Here is a 22,841-nt window from a genome sequence, read left to right as displayed (position 1 = left end):
CAGGGCGTTCACAGAGTTCCACTGGACTCGGTCAGCTGTGCTCTGAGATATGGCCTCAGCATGTCATGCGTGGGGTATCACTGTTCAGAACTCACCTTCACTGTCACCGAGCAGGGAGCACACCCCCAGGAACAGAATATGCGCTTCATTGAAGCCTTTCAGCGAAGTGATTGGTAAGCGTGAGTTCCAGAGAGCAGGAATGCTAGAGCCACACTCGGGTCCCTCCCCCACCAAGAACCTGGCTTTCCTGGCCTCCACCAGGGCGCCCCTTTCTCTGAAACCAGAGACTGAGGTGGCAGAAAACAGCCAGAGGCCAGGGCAGGGCCTGAGGGCTTCTGAAGACAGCAGCTTGGCCAAGAGTGAAACCTTCTGCTGGGAGCAACGTGCTTTGTTCTTTGGGTGGAAGCAGGGGGCACCAGTAGCCAGAGGAAAGTTTGTCCTCAGGGAAAAAAAGAGCCAGACCAAGACTTCGGGGAAAGCAGTCTAGCAAGGAGGAGGGTTTTAGGCACAGGAATTCCGGGGTCAGGTCAACAGAAGACACTTCCCAGGACGTTTTGCTTGGCAAGGAGGATGGTGGACCTGGAGCCGGGGGTGGGGGTAGAGGAAGAGGCAGGTGAGGGGCCTGTAGCAGCTGCTGGCACTGGGAAAATGCGGCGGCGGGGGGCTGAGCTCTTTCCTGGATCCACCAGCCTAAACGAGGAACCGAAGAGGAGAGCCAGGTCCTCAGGAGAGGAAAGAAGCCAGCGGGGGTCAGGGATGGCGTGAAGAGCACACAGGAAGTTGTGCTGCCTGGAGGTCCTCGGACGAAGGGGCAGGACTTCCCTGATTCCTGCAGGGGCTGCTTCAGGACACGCATCCTGACCGAACCTGCCTCTTGCAGTCTGCTGCTCTGGACTCAGCTTCTTGTCCTTCTCCACCACTGGCAGGTTCCAGCTCTTTCTGCCCTGGTGATTTTTCATTCCTTCCCTCAATGATGCTTACGTAGGCCCTGTTCGTGGGCAAGGTCCCTGCCTCCCAGGGTTTACAGCCCAGCAGGAAGCTGAAGAGTATACAGCTAACTGCAGGGCGGGGCAGAGGTGATCACCGCCTCGGACAAATGCAAAGGGCGTTCTGAGTCAGAGTGGGCCCCGAGCTCAGAAATCAGAACTTCCGAACTTCTGTCCGCCCAACTTGAATGGTCCTCAGGGAACGGCACCCTTGCCTGTGGGCGCTGCCCTGTCCTGTGCTTAGTAACTCGTGAGTGGAGTGGCTCCTTCCCAAACCCACACATCTTTCCTCTTTTCAAGCCGAGTCTGAAGGCCAGTCGCTTTGTTTCACCCTTGGAAACAAACACCAGCCAAGGGAGTCTGCCCCGGGTGTTGACAGGGATGTGAGGTAGGTCAGTATCCTGGCTCCCACCCCGCAGAGGAGGAAGAGCAGGGGGATCGGACGGGAGGCCAGCTGGGTTGGATGAATCATCCGGAACACGGCAGGCAGCTGTTTCTGAGCTAAATGCCATCTGATCGGGCTCCGCACCTTGAGTCCACTGTCCTGGTCTCTAAAGCACTTCCTCTGAGATGAAGCCAGTGAGGGCCAGAGAGCCCTGGGCACGGGGGAATCAGCCAGCGCGGTTAGTCACCCCTGGTACCACGCGGGCGGAAGGCACGGTCCTGGAGGAGGGTGAAGCCGACAATTCTAGAAGAACTCTGGGTCCTGTGAATTTCCCCCCTCCCTCCTCCATCCTCCCTCCTCCTTCCCTCCCTCTCTCCCTTGTTTCCTTCCTGCCTTCCTTCCTGCTTTGAGCACCTACTACAGAAGCCATACACTGTGTTCGGCCCTGGAGATAACAACAAAACAGAGATGGCCCCTCCCCATTAAAGAACCTAGTGGGAGAGACTGAAAATAGCGCCTGATGTGTTCTGAGTGCCTGCCATCCGCCACATGCTATTGTAATCACTTACCATAGTGTCAGTTCCTTTACTCTTCACAACAACACCATAGGGTATCTACCAGTACTATCTCCATTTTAAGGATGAAATGGCTGAGCCTGGAGAGATTGAACAACTTGCCCTAATGAAAACATTTATAAGCAGTGCCCCTTTCTCTACTGACTCAGGGTGTTGGAAGGAATTCGTGGCAGCTGGCATGTCCATTTCCCAAGGTGGAAGAGAACAGTCATTTCTTGAGTACCTACTGGGGACCAGACACTGTGTGGTCCCTCTACACCCCTCAACTGTGTTGGCACCTGGCTAGGTCTCCGAAGTCCCAGGAGGGGGACCCCCAGGCTAATCCAGGCGTCCACCTAGGAGCGCCCCCGGCTGTGCTGCTCTCCCTGAGCACAGGACAGCCTAGGAGCCACAAAGGAAACTACCGGACATCCTGTTCCCACCTCTGTGCCTCCCCCATCGTTCATCATGATCCCAGCTCTGGGCCCGGCATGACCACAGGGCCAGCTGTTGTCTAATCACCATGGAGAAAGCTTGGAGGTGCCTGGACAGGATGTGTCTGGAAGCCCACTGGTGACATCCAGTGATCTGGCCTCTTGATGTCCTGCCTGGAGTTATCCAACCTTGACATTTCTCCTTAGAGAAAGAGGAGAAATCCTACGGAACCGCAGTGAGTCTGGGTTCATCCTGGTCATACACATGGCTGAAGAAGAGAAGGGAGATGTGAAGATGGGGAAGGCCACCCTCTTGTTTCCTGCACTTGCACTTGAAGTTACTGAAAAAGGTTATCAATTATTCCTGCCGGATCAGGGCAATGAGCTGCCCAGTGCATGAGAGTTAATTTCTTTTAATCATGAGACTTTCTCTCCTGTTGGAAATACCAATGCTTGCTCCACTCTGAATGCTGCAGACCGACTTATTTGGGTAAAAGTCCATTTCTGGTTCCTGGAACGACTTTAAGTGATTATTTTTAAATGCTGGTAACCACAAAAATAATTTATTACTCTTCTACTTAATACTGTAGGAGGACGATGAAACAGTGTTAATAGTTCAGAGTGAATTAATTGAAGTGGTCTGCTCTCTGGCTATTGAAAATCTTAGCTGGATTTTACATTTTTATTAATTATTTTGAACCGATTAAGTAAAGATCTTCACATACAAAGAATATTATTGTTAACAATATTTTTCAAATCACGTGGATTATGACCCATGAGGAAGGTATAAAACCAACTAAGGTGATCACAGTCGGCATTTTTTTGCAATGAAAGAACACAAAAGAATAGAACAAGATGAATAGAAAAAACAGAATAGAATAACAGCCAAAACATGGTAAAAGGTATATTTTATTAAATATTAAAGTCAGTTATATATATGTTTGTATATGTAAAACATATTTTCCCAATTGTAAAGATGATATATAATTTACAAACAGTAACGTTCATCCTTTTTACTGTACAACTTTATGAATTTTGACAAAAGTAAATGTGTTTCTAACTTTGTCCAAAGAGTGAGAAAACCACGTAAAGCAAGAGTCTACTTAACTAAGTGGAGATATTCACAAAGAATAAGATCCTTTTAAGGCCTTTGGAGGCAGTGACCATTGTCTTATCTAAGAAGATAATTTCACACACCCCAAATTTTAAAGCCAGACAGGATCTTGGAAGCTATAGAGTCAGTGGTTTTCAGAACTTTCTTTTTACAGTGACAGCATTTTTATAAACCAGGTCTACCATGGAACCCCGACAGGTCAAACTAGAGTTGCTTTGCGTAGAGACCAGGAAACACAGTTCGAAAACCCTCTCGGGCCCCAATTAGGAAACCGAGGCCGAGATAGGCTGAGTGACCACTCAAGGTTGGCCCCTCCGATTGGCAAGGCTGGAGTTCAAACTCCAGCTCCTGGCTGTTGGTCAAGACATTTTCCATGCTGTCTTGGCCTCAAGAGAATCATAAGTACCACTTAACCCCACCAAAGAGATTGGATGCCTTCTTGGAATAGTACAGTTGGACTGTAGGTATTCATATACCAGCACAGAGGAAAGAACAGGCCAGTGACCCCCATGGATGTCAGAAGCACGAGTCTGCTCAGGAAGGCAGGACAGGGTATTTGGGCAACGCGAGTTGTTTCGGGAGGCTGGAGCCTGAGTGTAAGCCCAGAGCTGGGAGCCCAGTGCCAGGAGGAAGCATGGTGAGCCTCCAGAGTTTGAGGAATCAGCCAGGCCCTGCATAGCAGCCCCTTCCTGGTGATTCACCCCTCAAGGGTCATGGGTGGATCCCCACCGCTGGGTTGCAATTGAAATAGAGCCACTTGGTGGTAGGAAAACCTGGCTGTTTCACCTCCTTTCTTCTCTGGGCCCCCTCTTTTTACTTCTTCCTCTCTGGTTTGCAAGTGGGAAGTGGGGAGACGGTAGAGACGCTGTTGGGGGCAGGCCAGGGAGTGTCACAGTCAGGCTTGTGGTGTGTAAGTTCTGCGTCAAAGCCTTGTTACCCTCGTATCTATTCAGTGAACTTAACTTCAGTGATCGGGCTATAATACTAAGGACACAAAGACCATGTCGTCTTTATGAGCGCACCGTACCAGGCAGCCACAAACTTCCATTAAATATCCCCCCTCCTCAACTGCACTGATGAAAAGAGAAAAACAAACGAGGGAGTGGGGTTAGTGACAAAGAACAGGCTTCTGTCCGAACAGCTGCCATCTTATGTAGAGCTAAGGGAAGGCTTGGCTTTGCTGGGCGAACCACCATACCATACGTTTTCAGAAGATGACAGGGAAGATCTGGTAATGAATATGACCCGAAAAGTCACCCCAGATCTCCTTTCAGATAAATCCCTGTAATACTAAATTTAAGACAGGTGGATGCCCAATGATATCCTTCAGTTATTAGCTCACACTCCTACCCTCCAAAGAGAAATGGAGGTAAGAGGTCAAATGCTCCATCCTCTGGCCTGGATATTACTTATACAAAGTTGTTTCCATTGATATTTCAGGGATCATGTCTCTCTCTTTGTTGAAAGAATTATTAGCACCTTTTTTTGGTAATTTGAGATTTAGGTGTTAAGTGGGGAACTTGGTGATTTTCTAGATATCCCTGAGTTAGATCATCATAGCCTAACTCCAGCATAGAGTTTTAACTTGTTGGAATTCTCAAAATACTAGTGTGTACTCATACACCAGTACACAGTTAACTTTCTAGAATAATTTTATGTATGTAAGTTTTTAAATTGCATCCGCATCACACCTACTCCCAAAAAAGATGTATGCTGAGGGGTAGCAGTACTCATATGGAAATCAGCAGGGACTCCTGATTTAAAGTGGAGTGCAGGAAGTTTGTTTTTTATTTCAGGAGGGAGAGTAAGTTTTTTTGTTTGTTTGTTTGGAACACAAGGTGAGGGAGTACCCAAGGCTGATCGAGTTGAATATAGAAAAAAAAGAACAGCACTGAGTACTTAAAATTAAGGGGAGGAAATTGAGAATTGGTACCGCCTCTTTGGTAAGCAGAAATTGACAGCCATGAAGAGGTGATGATCTCTCAGGTATCATAAGGTCCTGGGGTATCCTGCAGGGGGAAAAGAAGTTTAGGTAACAGTTAGTTAATGAGTGAAATTAATGACAGGGGTATTTAATATTGATAACATTTACTTACCTATTTGGCTTGTACATAACATTGCGATAAATAGAAAGTAGATAACCTAAAAAACAATCAGACAGATATTTATTGGACAGTTTGGCTGTGACCTGTGCAGTAGAATGAGTGTGGAGAGTTCAGACAAGCGTGAGCATGATGAGCTTTTCCAAAACCACATTCAAATGAAAGGAAATGTCTCCCACCTCAGCTGGAATAGTTACGTGGAATTTTTGCATTTTACATTTATAATGTAAGAGAAGAGCAGAGCAGTGGTAAGTGTAGGCTTTTGATTCGTTCAGACTTGGATTGAAATCCCTGCTCAGCCTTGACCTTTGACCTGGGACATTTTAGTTAACCTCTCCTCACCTCAGTTTCCCCATCTGTAAAACAAGGTAACAGTGATTTTTACAGAGCTTTTGTGAGTAGAAGATGAAATGCTTTATGTAAAACACTTAGCACAGTACTTGAAACATAGTGCTCAAAAATTGGGTGCTGTTATGATGTGATATTTATTTTAGTTACTGGGTATATAGTAAATGTTGATTGATGAACTTGATGAAATAACACATAAGAATATTATAGAAGAGGTTTGTTTTTTGGTTTGTTTTTGTTTTTTGCTTTAAGCTTATTTGTGCTTAATATTTACGAGGAAAGGAATGGCTTAGTGACTTACTGTAATGTCATCTCGGGATCTGGGGACAAGCTCCCTGTGAGAGGCGCACAGCGTGGAGGCTACCACTAGAGGGCTCTGAGGAGACCCCAAAAACCTTTCCTTGGCTATAATGATGAGGCAGCAACCCTGGGAAGCCCTGGCTTTTTGGAGACCCAGGAGCCATTATATTCATCACGGCTGTTCAAGAGGGCAAGTAATAACAAGAAGCCTACAAGAGCAGCTTGTAGCAACCACTTTTACCAGAGACCTGGGAGCATGCAGGTGGATGTCACCAGAGACAGCTGGTAGGTGCCAGGCTAGGGAAACCCTGTAGCTCTGAGGTCATTCTCCGCCTCCGCCATGCCACTGAGTCACCCTGATGGGTGCTGAGAATATGCCGTCACAGAGTAGAACGTCAACTTTGAGACAGGAAACCAGGTGGGGGGGGGGGGTGTCCGAAAGTCTGGGTAAGGACTTAACAATAACAACGAAACCCACCTTGAGTCGCTACGGAGCCTTCAGATTCCCAGTGGAGACTGAGACCAAAGCGGATCACTGATGGCTGCGCGTGCGTGAATGAGATGCCCATAAAACCCTTGGAGTTTGGGGGCCACACAAGTCCTGTGCATCCTACCTGCAGAGATGATGGCAGGGTGTTTTTGATGGTGCATTATCATGGGATAAACGTCCTGGGTACCAGGGAGTCACTCAGGGATCGCCCAGCTAGTGATGCAAGAGGTATGTCATTGCTTTTTATCAAGCATCATTGGTCAGTGGCTTACAGGTGGGTCTGAGTGGGAGCAGTGAGACCAGTGCCTGCAGAGGCAAAAGCTGCAGCGAAAACCTGGGATCTGGGCGGAAATGAAGCTTTCCCCGCTTCCCAGGGAGTTTGGCCTCTCCGGACTGGGGCAGGGGCAGAAATCTCAAGCCTTGGTTTTCTTGTGGCTGCCCTGCTTCTCTGGACTTGGCATCGTCTCCAAAAGAAAAAAGAGCTGGCCGCCGGGGTCAGGCAGAAAATGTGCCCTAGACTCATTCAAAGACGTTAATGCCAGCCGCGGGAAGCTTCGCTCCGTAAACCAATAATTCAGGAATTTGCGCAGGGAGGAGGCAGCTCTCCGTCCGAAGTCGAACAACTCCCCGTTTAAACTTGTGAAGCGCTGAGGCTAAGTTTGCAGGGCCTCCCTCCCCTGCGCTGGTCACAGGAAAGGGCAGGGGCTGCCGGGGAGCTGCGGGCCGGCCCGCTGCCCGGAGGCTGCACCCGGCGCCGGGCTCCGAGGGAGGAAGCCGGGCTGCGGGGCTGGGCGGCCCGGGGCGGGGGGCGGAGCAGGTGAGCCCGCGGGGTGGGAGCGGGGAGCGCACTTGTACGTGACGTTGGAGTTTGCGGCAACCTCGGAGCGGGAGGCTGTGCGCGCGGGTGCGGAGTGGCTGCGCGGCCGGAGGCGATGCGCTCCGCGGGGCGGCCGCCGCAGTGAGCCCCGCGCGGACACGGCAGCCCGGGAAGGCAGGGCCGGGGCGGCCAGCCGCTCGCGCTCCTCCCCGGAGGAGGCCCCCGGGCCCGCGAGGCGCTCTCCAGCCGGCCCCAGCATGTAGGCGATCGGCGGCGGCGCTCCTGCAGGCGGACGGCTCATCATGAAGAAGCACTCGGCCCGGGTGGCCCCGCTCAGCGCCTGCAACAGTCCGGTCCTGACCCTCACCAAAGTGGAAGGTAACGGCCCGGGGCGGCGGGGCCTGGAACGGGAGCCCGGCACCCTGTTACCTGTGGCCCCTGGGCAGCGCCGCGCGCCTGCGGGGCTGGCGACTCGGCCGCCCGGCTGCCCCGAGATGCCGCGGGCTGCCCACCCGGCTGCCTCATTCCCGGGCTCCTCGGCTCCTTCCAGGCCTGTCCTGAGCCCCCTGGGTCTGGAGCATCCCGCCGCCGCCCCCCATGCCCGCAGGCTGACCAGAGGCGTTGCTCAGCTGCCGGAGGCGAGGCGGGAGAGGGTTGGCTGCCGCAGGCTGAGACATCCGCCCCCCCCCACGCCCCGCCTCGCCTCGGCTCGCTCTGAGGCTTCCCCAGCCCACCAGCCCAGTGATGCCCCGCTCCGTGGCAGGGCCAGCAGGTGAGCGCAAAGCCACCAGCAGCCTGGAAACGTCTTCTTTCCCCCCAGTCCGGGAACTTGAGGCAGAACCCAGGGCAAGGAAGAGACCCCCGGCCCCGGCGGCCCCGGAGAGCTGTGCCTTACTCAGACCCAGCGGGCATCCCGCAGGAGCACAGAAGACCTTGCTTTCCCATGGCAAGCATGGGACGGGCAGCAGAGAGAGCCAGCCTCAGCCCCGGACTCCTCCTCCCAGGAAGCAGAGGCGAAGTGGCCGAGTCTCCCTAGAGCTGGCCCGGTTGGCCAGGTGGGGGGCTGGGAAGGGACCGGCAGCAGGGAGAGGAAAGCAGACCCCCCCTCAGTTCCAGGCCCTCACTTTTCCTGAACTAAGGAGCCCAGTCAAACAGGAGCCCGTGGGCTCTGAGAGTGAGCCCGGCTTCTGCTATGTCCCTGGGACGGCATCCTGGAGCTGGGACCTCTGTGTGATGGTCTCCGAGGACCCTGTATCCCCTCGCGAGTTCATGTCTGTTACAGTGAGACTGAGAACCAGTGAGAGGAAGACGGAAGCTAGCAGGGCAGTTGTGTGCTCTGCACTCGGCGGGTCCACGGAAGTCCGCCAGTAGCGGGCCTGGTACCATTACCCCGCATCCTAGAGATGAGGACTCTAAGGCCCAGAAAGGTGGATGGACTTGTGCAAGACCTACAGCTAGTAGGTGGGGAAGCAGGAGTGGAACCCCGGGCTGTTGGACACATGCCTTTCAGAACATCACTTCGCACTAACCTGCAACTACTTACCTGTTTCTCATTTCCTACCTTTAGGAGGTTGATTTTTTTTTTTCCTTCGAGTGGCTGTCTCCTCCCTTCCCCATATCCCAGTCTGAGGAAAGACTTGGTATCAGTGAGCTACACCTGGATTCAGTGCATGTGCTACCTGTGGGGTCGGGGTGAGGCACTGCATTTTCAAGCCTTTTCAGGGACCTTGCCTAGATATATGCGCAGGTTGGGAAGGGGAAGGGTTGGATATTCGCTTCCCTCGGGGAAACTGGAAATGTCTGCTCGTTCATGCGGTCTTCATAGGAAGTTGCTCTGCCCGCACTGTTTAAGTCAGCCAGGTCAGCTCTGCTCTTCAGCAGCGGGTACCTTCCCCGGGCAGCCCCCGGCCCACCTCGGGCAGGACCGGTCTCAGGAGCCCTCGGAATCAGGCTGGGCATGTATGACGGGCCTCCGAGGCTGGGCACTGTGACCTCATGTGCTGCAGGGGTCGGGGGGGGGGGGTGACATGCCAAGCACAGGTGCTTCCCTCTAGCCAGGCCTGGGGTTTGCCATCAGGGGGTGAAAATGGGGATACCCTCCCCCAAGTCTCTCAGGGCTACTGCCGGTGAGCTTTGAGCCTCCTGTTCGCAGGGACAATCATGGCAAACCACGAGCTTGGTTTTGTTTTGTTTTTTTTAATAAATTTATTTGTTTATTTTTGGCTGCATTGGGTCTTCGTTTCTGTGCGTGGGCTTTCTCTAGTTGCGGCAAGTGGGGGCTACTCTTCGTTGCGGTGCGCGGGCTTCTCATTGCGGTGGCTTCTCTTGTTGCGGAGCACGGGCTCTAGGCGCATGGGCTTCAGTAGTTGTGGCACGTGGGCTCAGTAGTTGTGGCGCACGGGCTCTAGAGCCCAGGCTCAGTAGTAGTGGTGCACGGGCTTAGTTGCTCTGTGGCATGTGGGATCTTCCCGGACCAGGGATTGAACCCGTGTCCCCTGCCTTGGCAGGCGGATTCTTAACCACTGTGCCAGCAGGGAAGTCCACGAGCTTGGTTGTTAAACCAACATTTGCATGTAAATGTCTGTGGATAGTGGAAAGTGTATTAAACTAAGAATCAGACAGATCTGGGGATGAAGACTCCCCTTCTGCAGTGTGATGTGTATAAATCATAAACACTGAGCCTCGGTTTCCTCAGCTGTAGACGAGAACTAACAATCTACCTCAGCAGAATTTGGGGAACGAATGCAGTGAGGAAGGTAGGTAGGTGACAATACCTAGCACATGGCCTGGCACACAGTAGGTGCTTAATAAATATCTGGCAATCCTCCAGTCACAGACTGTCTCGCACCTTCAGCAAACCTTCTTGCTGTTCTCAAAGAGTGCGCGTGTGGGGTATCTAGAAGTATCTACAAGCGTCTAGAAGTATCTAGAAGCAGCGTTCCAGTGATACTAGAAAGTCTCCAATGGCCTTTTTGTATAGGATACCTGTGTGTGTCAGCAAGAGTCTGCAGGGCAAGGCTGATTAAACCTGCCCTGGGTGTGCCTAGACTTTCATATAGCTCTTTCTCTCTGCCTGCATTTTTTCCCTTGGTATTTGTGTTCAGTTTGGCTTTGGGTCTATTTTTTGAAACCATTTGCATCTTGCATGCTTGTTTTGGAAGTGTTGAATCATTTTGTTTTGCTTTGGATGCACAGGATAAGGTGGTCCCCATACTGTGGCTGTTTCTGTGTGGATGGCAGGCAGGCTTCAGGAACGGAACACAGCCAGCAAGGAATATTTATTAGCTTGTGCGGTGTGTCTTCTAAGGGGAGGCAAGAAGGCACCAGCATGTGGTACATATAAAACCAAAATAGAAAATACAGCGCTTAGTGGAACTCAAACACAGGAAGGTGGACAAGATGACTTCATTTACCCAACAAATACCTCCTCCGAGCCTGCTCTGTGTCCTTTGTCTACTTAGCTAAGCCCTGGAAATGCAAAGAGGAGCAACGCTAGCTTCATTCTCTTAAGGGAGTTTCAGTCTAGTGGGAAAGAGACCTACAGATAAATAAATTATCCGGCACAAGGTAGTAAGTTGTGCTTCAGAACTGGGGACAGAGTATTACGGGGAGACTGATAACTGGGTAATCTGAGGTAGAGGCATTGCAATGGGAGTGAGAAAACGTGTCAGGCAAGGAGGGGAGAGGACGCTTTTTCGGGCAGAGGGAATGGCGTGTGCACAGGTCTGGCCAGAAAGCACGAGGCGTCTGCAGCTGGGCCTCAGGTAGGAGTCGAGGCTTGAAAAGGGACTTCCGGCCCAGGTGATGGCATCTGTCCTGTCGGACAGCACATCTTGTTTTCATATTCCTTTCCTGGCATTCCCACTGGACTCAGACCCTGAATATTGATCAGTAACACATCTTTAGTAGAGTATTTACTTGCATCATCTATATTCACAACCAGCTAATTCATGTTCAGTAAAATTACGTGCACTGGAATTAACGGTTGAGAACAAGACAGTAAATTCCCCCAAGAGGCCGGCCACATGTAGAATTGCGGAAAGAATGAGGGCTTTGGAGTTAGATGGAGTAGGTTTGGGGCCCGCCACTCCTGCTGAAGCAGGTAACTTTGGTTTAATGATTAGAGCTCTCTGGGAATCCGTTTTTTGGTATGGAAATGACAGTTACAATATATCCCTCTTGATAATGAGAGTAGGGAATTCCCTGGCTGTCTGGTGGTTAGAACTCTGCGGCTCCACTGCAGGGGGCGCGGGTTCGATCCCTGGTTGGGGAACTCGGATCCCACAAGCTGCACGGCGCGGCCAAAAAAAATAAAATTAAAAAAAAAATGATAAAGATTAAGATGCCATTGGCAGTCACAGCAAGGGAGACAGGGGACGTCCAATTGAGACAAGTTGAAGGGGAGGCTTTGGCGGTTCCTTCAAGGGCAGGTGTGGCATGTAGGAGACAAGGACCTGGGAGGAAGAGGCGGTGGCGGCCGAGTGACAGCTCAGGTGGGAGGTGGCCCCGTGGAGGTGAACAGGCTGGCCCAGAAGCCTGCTGGCCACAGACGCCAGGGAGATAGGAGGCAGAACCCAGAGCCTAGGGCATCGTGGAGACTCCAGGAAGAAAGCCAAGTAAGAGGAAGCATGGTGGAGCATCAGGTACGGCCAAAGGATGTGGTTGTGTAGAAACAGTTTTAAGTGGGTGCTGGTCCCCCAGCCAGATGGCAAGGGGTGAGTGTTTGGGGAAGGAGAAGAAAAGCAGGTAAAGGTGTCCAGCAGGGAGAGAGGTGGGGGGAGTTATGCTCTCTTTAGGGGGCAGGGGAGGGACTTGGGGAGAGCAGGCAGTTCTGGAAACCAGAGGAAGGAGGCTGGTGCCGGGACAGGTCTGTGGTGGCCCCAGGAGAATGTGATTGACGCAGCCAGAGGCGGGGGAGGGGAGGGGGGCCCTGGGAGAGCAGAATGGACCAGAGAAGGGGTGGTTAGCCCAGCAAAGGAGAAGGGAAGAGATGAGGGCAAAGACACAGAGAAATGTGGGCTGCGGGGGAGGGAAGCCGAGGACCTGCGCTGCTGACTTGGATCTTCTTTGTCATGTGTGAAGTGGCACTGTCTCCCAGAAGTGATGGATGGAAGGCTCGCAGAGGTGGGACAGTGTTCGCAGGCACTGTATGGGAGAGGCAAGAAGAGATGTAGTTCTTAAAAGCCTTTTAGGCGAGTGACCCGTTCTCACTGGTGAAGACACCGTGTCACTTGGGGGGAGCGTGCAGGGGAAGAGCCCCGCCTGGGGGCAGGACACTTTTTGTGTCCTGCTCCGCCACTAGCTGATTCATGTATGGGACGTGTCTCCTCACCTCCTGGAGCCCAGGCTTCTCTTTTCTGAAAAGAAAGGGGATTAGAGTAGATCTTCCATTGGCTCTTTCAGCAGGAACAGTCTATGAGTCTAGTAAGTAGCTTACTCATTACCAGAGCTTGGTTTATTTGATTAAACCCTTTACTAGCTCTAACCAGAGAGCAGAGTTCTGAGGGAATTAGACCCAGGACAAGTCAGAAATTTGGCGTGTGTGTGCACACGTGTATGTGCATGTGTGTGCTTGTGCATGTGAGTAGGTGTGTGTTTGTGCTTATGTATGTGCATGTGTCTATGTGTGTGCATGCGTGTATATATGTGCCTGTGTGCTTGTGTGTGTACATATGCTTGTGTGTGTGCATGTGTGTGCTTGTGCGTGTGTGTAGGTGTGTGTGCATGTGTGTGTGCATGTGTGTATATATGTGCCTGTGTGCTTGTGTGTGTGCATGTGTGTATATATGCTTGTGTGTGTATATGTGTGCTTGTGTGTATGTGTGTGCGTGCGCATGTGTGCATATGCGTGTGCATGTGTGTAGGTGTGTGTGCACGTGTGTATATATGTGCCTATGTGCTTGTGTGTGTATGTGTGCTCGTGCATGTGTGCATATGCGTGTGCATGTGCATGTGTGTAGGTTGTGTGTGCACGTGTGTGCATGTGTGTATATATGTGCCTATGTGCTTGTATGTGTGTATATGTGTGCTTATGTGTGCATATGCGTGTGCATGTGTGTGTGTGTTTCAGGGGTGGGATTTGCCGCTGGAGCAGGAAGAGGAAAGCCCAGCTAGGTGAGCACTTAGATTCTGTGACTCTTCAGCAGCAGGAAAGCACGGGACTCCAGACAGTGGCCCCCCGATGACGGGGGTACAAAAAGCCGTCTAGAAAGATCCCAGAGAGGAGCATGCTGCTTCTCAGCTTTGCCTGAGGCTGGCCCAGGCGTTTCCACAGCAAAGCCCCTCTGCCCGGGATGAGCTCAGCCCATCACCCTCAGCCCATGCAGAGGGCCTGCCCTCGGGGAGGAGTGAAGCCGAGGACGACACCTGTCATACCTCACGCAAGCTCAGTCCTGCCTTACAGATGTACGTTACACGACTCCACTGAGAACAGGATGTATTAGAAGACAATGCTTCATGCATCAAGATGAGTTGTGTAACCCCCCAGGCCACCAGTTAAAATATCACCCTTGTTCCCCTGCTCCCCTCCGGGGGGAAGGCTCCACGCACCCCTTGCTTCCTGGGGGGCCGTGCTGCACGCAGTCTGCCCTCCTGAGCCCCGCTCTCCCCGTGAGACGTGGCAGCCAGATTCCCACCACATGGATGTGAGGGCGTATCCTCTGATAGATAGAAATGGCAGAGAAGAGGGGTGTGTGCTTGTGTCGGTGTTTGTGTGCGGGTCACCAGCAGCGCTGGAATATCTGCTGATCGGTCCCTGGTGAGCGTCTGCTGTGTGCAGAGGTGTCATGTGCCCGGGCGGGCGGTGGAAATGGTGAGACTTCTGGAGGCTGAACAGGCCACGACTGGCAGGCACGGGGATTAAAACTGATCCCCTCCAGCCCAGGTGTCTTCAGACCACGGGTCCAAACAGGCCCTTGCTCCCCTCCCAAGTGGCCTCTTCCCGCCCTCAAGGCGCAAAGGGCATTATTTCAAGCTTACCCGTATCCAGTCACGTTCTCACGTGCGCCTTGGGCTGTGAACATTCCAGAATTGTCTTAAATCCACTGCAAGAGGCACTGTGATTTGGACATTGGGAGTTATTCGGGGACCTCTAAGGATGTGAGGAGTGGGGCAGAAAGGCCGGTACAAGTGTCTGTTCACTAGAGTGGTGGTGATGGCAGGAGAGTGGACCAGATCTAGGCCTGATTCAGACTAGCTCTGCAGCCGGGTGGAACTTCCGGGGAATCTCGGACAAACCTCCCATCATCCCACTCCACCCCGCAAAAAGCAGCCTTCATTCACCTCCCAATTCTGTATCCACACCAGGGAAAGAATTTGGGTTTTTAAAAACAACTTTGCAGCTGCCAGGTTTTCTTCTGTCTCAACACACTGATCTCCAGGAATGACAACAAAGGCTTAAGCAATTCAGAGAAGGCAGACAAATATAAGGTGGTACCTGATATTTCTAATCTAGTCATCTGCGGCAGTTCTTTCTTTCTTTTCTTTAATATATCTTTTATTTTAGAATAGTTTAGACTTACAGAAAAGTTGCAGAGACACTGCAAAGAGTTGTTAACTACTTCACACCCAGTTTCCTCTACTATTAACATCTTCTCTCAGTATGGTACATTTGTCACAATTAATGAACCAATATTGGCGCATTCTTATTAACTAAAGTTCGTACTTTATTTGGGTTTCTTTGGTTTTTAACCATATGTCCTTTTTCTGTTCTAGGATCCGATCTAGGATCGCACATTGCATGTCGTTCTAGTCTTCTCTTGGCTATGATATGGTAATTATTTCTTCTCTTAAGAGGTTGTCACAGTAAATAGTCATCCACAGCTCGTCACCTCACCCTGTCCAGCACAGTGACAGCTCTCGGTCTGTGCCTCACACCTTCACAGACACAGCACAGTCCCTTCTGTAATACCCTCAGGTCAGTCTGCTCAGGTTGCCATGACAAAGTACCGCAGCTTGGATGACTTAACAGACATTTATTTTCTCACAGTTCTGCAGGCTGGAGGTCCAAGATCAAGGTGTGGGCAAATTTGGTTTCTGGTGGGGACTCTCTTCCTGGTTTGTAGATGGCCACCTCCTTGCTGTGCCCTCACGTGCTTCCCCTCTATGGGCACAAAGAGAAGAGAGGAGAATATAAGTCCACCAACCCTATCAGATCAGGGCCCCACCCTTATGACCTCATTTAACCTTCATTATTTCCTTAGAGGCTCCATCTGCAAATACAGACATACCGGAGGTTATAGTCTTAGCATATAAACTGAGGGAGGACACAGACACTCATCTCATAACAGCCCTCATTCCGTGCTGCTGAGTCCCAGCCCAGAGTTCCATACATACTCAGGATGTTCCAAATTTAAAAACAGAGTCTGTCCTCTTGGAATCTTGAAGTCCCTCTTTAGTGATCGGCAGTTCTGACTGGGGTGTTCAGCACCATGGCCCGGATCAACTTCCAAAGGGAAGACTAAGGATGCTCTGTATTCCTCTGGTTGCTTTGGAGTCAGACAGATGCTTGGAACCTCATTCAGCCCCTCACTAGTCTGTGACCTTGGGAGAGTAACTGTCAGACCCTCAGCTGTCCCATCCGCAAAGCAAGGATAGTCACACTCCAACATTAAGACAGGTTTTTTAAAAAAGGTATATCATCTCCTGGCACTTGGGGGATTCCCTGGCCATCCAGTGGTTAGTACTTGGCGCTTTCACCGCTGTGGGCCCAGGTTCAGTTCCCTGGTTGGGGAACTAATATCCTGCAAGCCACACGGCACGGCCTAAAAAAATCAAAAAATAACTGTCACTTGTCTTTTACGTCCCTGTGCCCTCCTTCTTCTCCCTTACTCAGAGTCAAGTTTAATTATCTGTGGATTCTATCTTTTCCCAGGGACAGGTGCCAGTTAGGAGCACGGCTGAGGTCTCAGCATGTATGAATAGTGGGAACATTTTCTGACCCAAAGTCCGAGAATCCACACAGATGGTCTGGCAACTACAGGTGGACATCATTGGTCGGGATATGTAAAATCAGGATTGCTTTGGGGACACCCAGGGCCCATGGTGGCCTGATACACGAGAGAGCCTTTTCTTCCCTTTCCTCCAAACCACTGCCTGAGAAAAAACAATCACCCGTAAATTCACTGAGCAAGTATTTAATGAGTAGATGAGACAAACAGAACCTGAACTGCATTTTTGGGAGATGAATTACACTTGCAAATGGCCATAAACAAAAGCTTTCTTCCAAGCTCCTGATTTTATAAAAGCTATTTAGTTGGGTGGCTGGGCCCTGAACGGGTATATGCATCAGTGATCAACAAATGGGAAAATTGTTCATCAAGCCCTCTTCCCCTGGGCAATCCAGAAAAATAAAAGGGTGGTGGCTGTATTCCCAGAGCAGCCGTCAACTGTGTTTGTTTGGGTTGGATTTGGAGACACAGAACCATCTATGACGTGGACATTGTAAGCCCCTCCACTCAGGCTGAGCAGTCTCTCCTAGGGAAGGGGGTGTCTGCCTTATGCCCCACAGTAGGTGTCAATAAATGTTTGTGAGCTGAGTGGCCTAAAAATTTAACTAGTCCACCCAAGAGAGACGAAAACATATCCACACAAAGACTTATATATGAGTGTTCATAGCAGCCTTATTCACAGTAGCCAAAAAACTGGAAACTATACCCCTGTCCATCAACTGATGACTGGATAAACAAAATATGGGACTTCCCTGGTGGTGCAGTGGTTAAGAATCTGCCTGCCAATGCAGGGGACACAGGTTCGAGCCCTGGTCAGGGAAGATCCCACATGCCGCGGAGCAACTAAGCCCGTGTGCCACAACTATGGAGCCTGCGCTCTAGAGCCCACGAGCCACAACTGCTGAGCCCTCGTGCCACAACTACTGAAGCCCGCACCCCTAGAGCCCGTGCTCTGCCCACTGTGATGAGAACCCCTCGCACCGCAACGAAGAGTAGCCCCCACTCGCCGCAACTAGAGAAAGCCCGTGTGCAGCAATGAAGACCCAATGCAGCCAAAAATAAATAAGTTAAAAACAAAAACAAAATATGGAATATCCTTATAGACTACTGCCCAGACGTAGAAAGAATGAACTCCTGACGCATGCTGTGTATGCCGTGGAGGAACCCCAAATACATTATGCTGAGTGAAAGAAGTCACATGTGAAAGTTTACAAAGTCATATGAAATATACAAAGGAGGGAAATCTGTGCACATGGAAAGCAGATTTGTTGTTGGCTGGGGTTGAGGCGGGGGGAATGGGGAGCAACTACAGATGTGCGTGAGGACCCAGTTTGTGGTGATGGAAATGTTCTAAGACTGGATGGTGGGATATAGTTTCACGATTCTGTAGATTTACTGAGGGTCATGAATTGCAATCCTGAAACAAGTGAAGTTTATGGTTATGAAAATTAAGCCTCAAAAAAGCTTTGAGGGGCTTCCCTGGTGGCGCAGTGGCTGAGAGTCCGCCTGCCGATGCAGGGGACGCGGGTCCGTGCCCCGGTCCGGGAGGATCCCACATGCCGCGGAGCGGCTGGACCCGTGAGCCATGGCCGCTGAGCCTGCGCGTCCGGAGCCTGTGCTCTGCAACGGGAGAGGCCACAACAGTGAGAGGCCCGCGTACGGCAAAAAAAAAAAAAAGCTGTGAAAAATTAACTGTGTAGATCTTACTGATGGAGGTGTCATTGGGAGGTGTCTTCTCCTGGTCTCTACACAATGCTATCTCTCTGCTTTCAGGAGGCTGGGACCAGGCCAGCCAGTGGGTGGTCTTTGAGCCCAGCACTGGGTCCCTCATCCCTAAGACATGACTCTTGCACTTTCTAAGTGCAAAACTTCCTGGACACTTCTTCAGAGAGCGTCACCAAGGGTCTCCCTATTCTCAGGGGACCTCGAAAAAGAAACATTTGTGTTCTGTTGGAGGTTTGCAAGAGCCATTTTATGGGAACTCGAAGTTGAGAGTGAGTGATTTTTCCAATTGTTCTAGCTTTCTCATTGGAGAAATGGCTTTCACTAAATAAACTTAAAAAGCCCCCAGGTCATCATTTGCTCAGCAGAAAGCAATGGACAGCTCGTGAGAGAGACAGAGGGCTTGCCTGGGTCCCAGAATGAGTGAGCGGCTAAACCAGACCTCCAGCTCACCCATTAGGACCTAGAGTTTCCTTCCGCTGAGCAGACATTGCCTCTAGGTACTGCTTGACCGAAGAGTGCATGTGTTTTATAGATTCCTGGTAGGAGAGAAGTATCAGGTGTGATTCTGCAGGTAGGACTAATACATGGTTTCAGTAAATTGCCTGACTCAGAGCAGAGCTCAGGATGGAAGTTCACGCACAGGTACGGTTATATCTTGGCACGCTGTGGAGTACACATTGTATACTGGAGAACACTCCCCTTACACACACACACACACCCCCCTTTCTCCAAAATGCTCAGTGGAGGCAGCTCTGGCAATAGAACTGGGGAGAGCCCGCCTGTCCCCCAGCGCTTCCGAGTGAATTAAGTGGCGTAAACTAAGCCTTCAGAGGCAGCAGTGACCGCTTCTGTCAGCACAACCACTGGGCCAGAGAATATAATCTACTTTGCGCTGAGCCCAGAACTCTTGGCTCAAGTGCAAGGTTAAGATGGAAAGTTCAAGATCATAAATAGAGGGGTTGTTAGTGGGGAGGGGATGTTAGTGAGTGAGGGTGACATAAACAGTATTTCCGGTTGTGTGATAAGAGTCAGAGGAGCTGGGACAGGACACAGCGTGAGGCTCACTCAGTACTGAATTCTTCGAGGCACTCTGTACTGCCTCTTTCAGGGGTGATACAAGAGAGATACCAGGCACAGAGGAATCCCTCGACTTGTTAATTTAGGAGGGGAGAGAAAGTAAACCAAAGTTTCTTGCACGGGAAGATATGCGAGGCTTTTGAGAGTGGATATTCCGCCCCCCCCCCCCCCCGGGGTAATTCCTTCTCTCTGAAATCTGAGCATCAGTTGGACAGCTTGTTGAAAATGACCTTGAGAATGGTAGGGTGGGATGCATTTGTTGCGTTTCAAATCGCGGAGAATAAACGCGTCTGCTAACCAAATTCATTATGTCATTCTATACCTATGCTTCAACTAATTTTATCTGTTTGTTATGGACACTGGGGCATGTACAATGTATATTTACTTCCTAGAGAATGTAAATTCCAAAATCAACTTGCTGAAGTCCCTTCCACCAGCCTGGCAACTTCTCCTACTGCGTGTCTGACCAAAGCAAGATTGAGCATCACAGTGGGCCAAGGAAACGGTGGATTTCAGATCTCACCACCTTCCTCACCGCTCCTGGGGCAGACCAGGCGTGTTCCTGACCCTGAACTTTGCTTCTCTTGTTCCTCAGCCTTTCTATACTGCAAGGCCCAGGCCAAGCTTCCGCTTTCTCCGGCCCTTCTTGCTGTGATCACAGCCCACACTGGTTGCGCTGTCTTCAGAATTTGTGTTACAGTCAGATCACTCCATTTGTAGTTGTTCTGTAATTCTTTCATAGATCCATTTTGTCACTCCCAGATAGACTGTAAGTTCCTGAAGAGCGGGACGTAATCGTGTTTTATATTTATTTATTGACCACCCTGAGTTCTTGGCACACGGCAGATGGAGACTTCATGGCAACTTCCTAGCGGATTGAAACGCTCCTAGGATGCGTCGTACTGTACAGAGCCCTGTGAGATTTATAAAGTCCATGCTCTTATGCATCAGGGTGAATGACTGCTGGCCGAAAATACAGCATGCTCCCAGTTTTGCTGTGTGTGTGTGTGTGCGCGTGTGTGTTTCGTGCAAAGATACAAAAAGACTGGGAAAAGTGCAGCAAAATGTCCAGCGATAGCTCTGGGTACTAAAATTAGTATACAGTGCATTGCTTTTTATTTATTCCATGCAGTACTTTTCTAAAGATTCTGTAAAGAATATTTTTAGTTTACATGAAGTAGGTCTAGTTTAAAAGAATTCTTAGGCATGAGCGGGTATTGAAATTGGTAAGTGATTATTACTATAGGAGACTCGCTGTGGGGAAACGGAAAGTTTGCAGTGAATTAGGTTTGGATATCTCTGATTCTTTATGGGTCTAGTCCAGTGTTTCCCAAAGTGTGTTCCAAGGGACCCCAGTCCTATCACAGGTGTTACCTTTAGATAATATGGGAAGCACACATTCTCTAGCTGCCTTTTGGAAATCCACCACATCCATTAGCCCTGAATACTCCTACAGCAAAGGAACTTGTCTGACTTACCTGGCGTTTCCCAAGCTTTTCTGATTGTGGGATCCTTTTTTTCTTATAATACCTGTTAACTGCGTTACACTTTGGGAAACATCGTTCTATCTTATTTTTAAATAATAGCGCGCAAAACGTCTTTATTTTGTTTGTGTATTATCAGTATTCCCCTGGTCAAATAAGCCAGAGAGCTTACAAAGTTAGAGAATAACTTCTTTTATCCAAATCTGTAAAAGCATTTGAACAGTACAATCTTACATGATTTGGTGATTTTCCTCTTTCATTGTAACAGCAACATAGCATCAGTCTCCGCTTCATCCTTTAAGTTTTAAAACTTAAAACTTAATCTGCCATAATGCAAAACTAGATGAAAAAACATGCTGTGAGCCTGAATTGTTTTCAACCTCCTCCAGACTCCCTTCTTAAATGGCCAGTTAGTACCGTGAAACTGCATTGCCTTTCTAGGTGGACTTTTTTTTCATCTCCGTAATTATCTTTTCAGTAGGACTTTCTGATAGTTGATGCTGGCAGTCGAGGAATCTGCCAGCCCACAACACTGCTTGAAAATTATCCCAGTAGTGAAGGGTTGCAGAGGCTCACCCCAAACGTCAGAGAACCAGTGTATAAATTGAAACGTGCATGCTTTTGTCTGAAAATGAATTTGCCATAAGTTGTAGGGATTCCTTGTGAACAAAATCAAGACGTCCTGGTGGGAGGGCATCAAACAAAAGGGGAGGAATCTGCCTTGCTTTTGCCCCCTCTGCTTCTCCCTGCCCTGCAGCCCATGCCAGAAACAGACAACTTGTTGGAAGTTCAGAGGTGGTCAGCCACTTGGTTTTCCAAGGGCTTTCTGACTCAGGTAAATACACACATGGAAAGAAAGAGGAAGAGGGAGATTAAATATTAATAAAGCAGGTAAAGAAGCACAGTACAGATGGGGTCAAGGATTTTGGGTCAGTAAAGACATTATCTCTCCTTGGCCAGCCACGAAGGCTTAGGATGACCTTCGGCTAAAAGAGATACAACCAGGGAATTCCCTGGTGGTCTAGTGGTTGGGACTCAGCGCTTTCACGGCCAAAGGCCGGGTTCGATCCCTGGTCGGGGAACTAAGATCCCACAAGCCACGAGGTGAGGCCAAAAAAAGAAAAGAGATAAAACCAGACCTGTCAATTAATGATAGGATTAGCTAATCCCTATATAATAGGCTACCTTGAATCAGGATTTTTTCCTCGTAGGATTATTATACTTCAGACAGTATGATGTACAAAACTTGGTTTCATGGTATTAGAGCTGTTTAAGTTACTGCTAAGTTTAAACAAAATCCATAGGGTACATTTGACGCCATTATGTTTTGTACCCATCTCCTGTACCCCTATACTGTGTGCCCTCATTCAGCTAAGTGCCTGGCTGAACATATAAAAGGCAAGTAGGCTGTCGCCTGGAAATTCACATCCATGCACCGTCACATCTGATACAAGTTACAGCTCTGTTTAAATTTCCAGAGGACTGACCTGCACACAATCATGAATGAAAACCAAACAGTGGAAAATAACGCCTTTTCCACCCTTCTCATGGTCTGTGGGAACAGTGCTGCTGCACAGCCGTGCTCTGGCCTGTAGCCTGGTTTCCAGGAGTCACACAATTCTCAGATGGAGCGTCTGAGGCCTTGCACAGCACCAGCTGCCAGAGGCTGTGGTTTTTAAGTAACACTTCAAAGTGGGACTGACGGCCATCAGCTGGAAGTCAGTAAGAGCAAATAGAGAAATAAGAGAGACAGATCTTTTTTGGCTCTCCGTGCAAAAGAAGATGAGACTCTTGGCATCCCTGCCCTTAAGTAACAGGTGGGGAGGAGCTTCTCTCAATGTCCTGGGAGCTCTTAGAGGTCAAGACCTATGACCTCCTCAGGGGGGGAACCTGCAGCCCCTAGCACTGCCCAGGCCAGGTAGCACATCACTCCGTGTGAGCTGACACTTGGTGAACTATTTGAGCCACTCCGTGGGTTCTGGAGAAATGCTTCCACTTCTCCAGATGGGCCCAGAGAGCACCTCTCGAAGTAAAGATTCTGACGCCAGGGTTCCTGAGATTCTCCATTGCCAACAGG

General features: G+C 50.0%; 1 protein-coding gene and 1 long non-coding RNA gene across 3 annotated transcripts in view; one reads left to right on the top strand and one right to left on the bottom strand.

The window, feature by feature from the left end:
- SLC35F3 (solute carrier family 35 member F3) overlaps positions 1 to 22,841 on the top strand; it is a 287,899-nt gene that overhangs the window by 181,655 nt on the left and 83,403 nt on the right. The window contains exon 1 of one of the 2 annotated variants that reach the window (XM_060033781.1): positions 7,594 to 7,908. The exons of the other annotated variant lie outside the window; for it this stretch is intronic. Coding sequence (XP_059889764.1) covers positions 7,833 to 7,908 — 76 coding nt within the window. The 5' untranslated portion in view covers positions 7,594 to 7,832. Of the gene's footprint in view, positions 1 to 7,593; positions 7,909 to 22,841 lie in introns of those variants that run through there. 2 annotated transcript variants of the gene reach the window in all.
- Positions 5,393 to 6,805, bottom strand: LOC132439487 (uncharacterized). The gene is made up of 3 exons (XR_009522370.1): positions 6,702 to 6,805; positions 5,570 to 5,615; positions 5,393 to 5,482 (listed from the first exon to the last, which is right to left on the bottom strand). It is a non-coding gene; the product is annotated as an uncharacterized lncRNA (long non-coding RNA).

Source organism: Delphinus delphis, chromosome 16 (genome assembly GCF_949987515.2).
Source record: "Delphinus delphis chromosome 16, mDelDel1.2, whole genome shotgun sequence".
Lineage (NCBI taxonomy): Eukaryota > Metazoa > Chordata > Mammalia > Artiodactyla > Delphinidae > Delphinus > Delphinus delphis.
The sequence above is the reverse complement of the archived record's forward strand: the minus strand, read 5'-3'. Positions and strand labels throughout refer to the sequence as shown.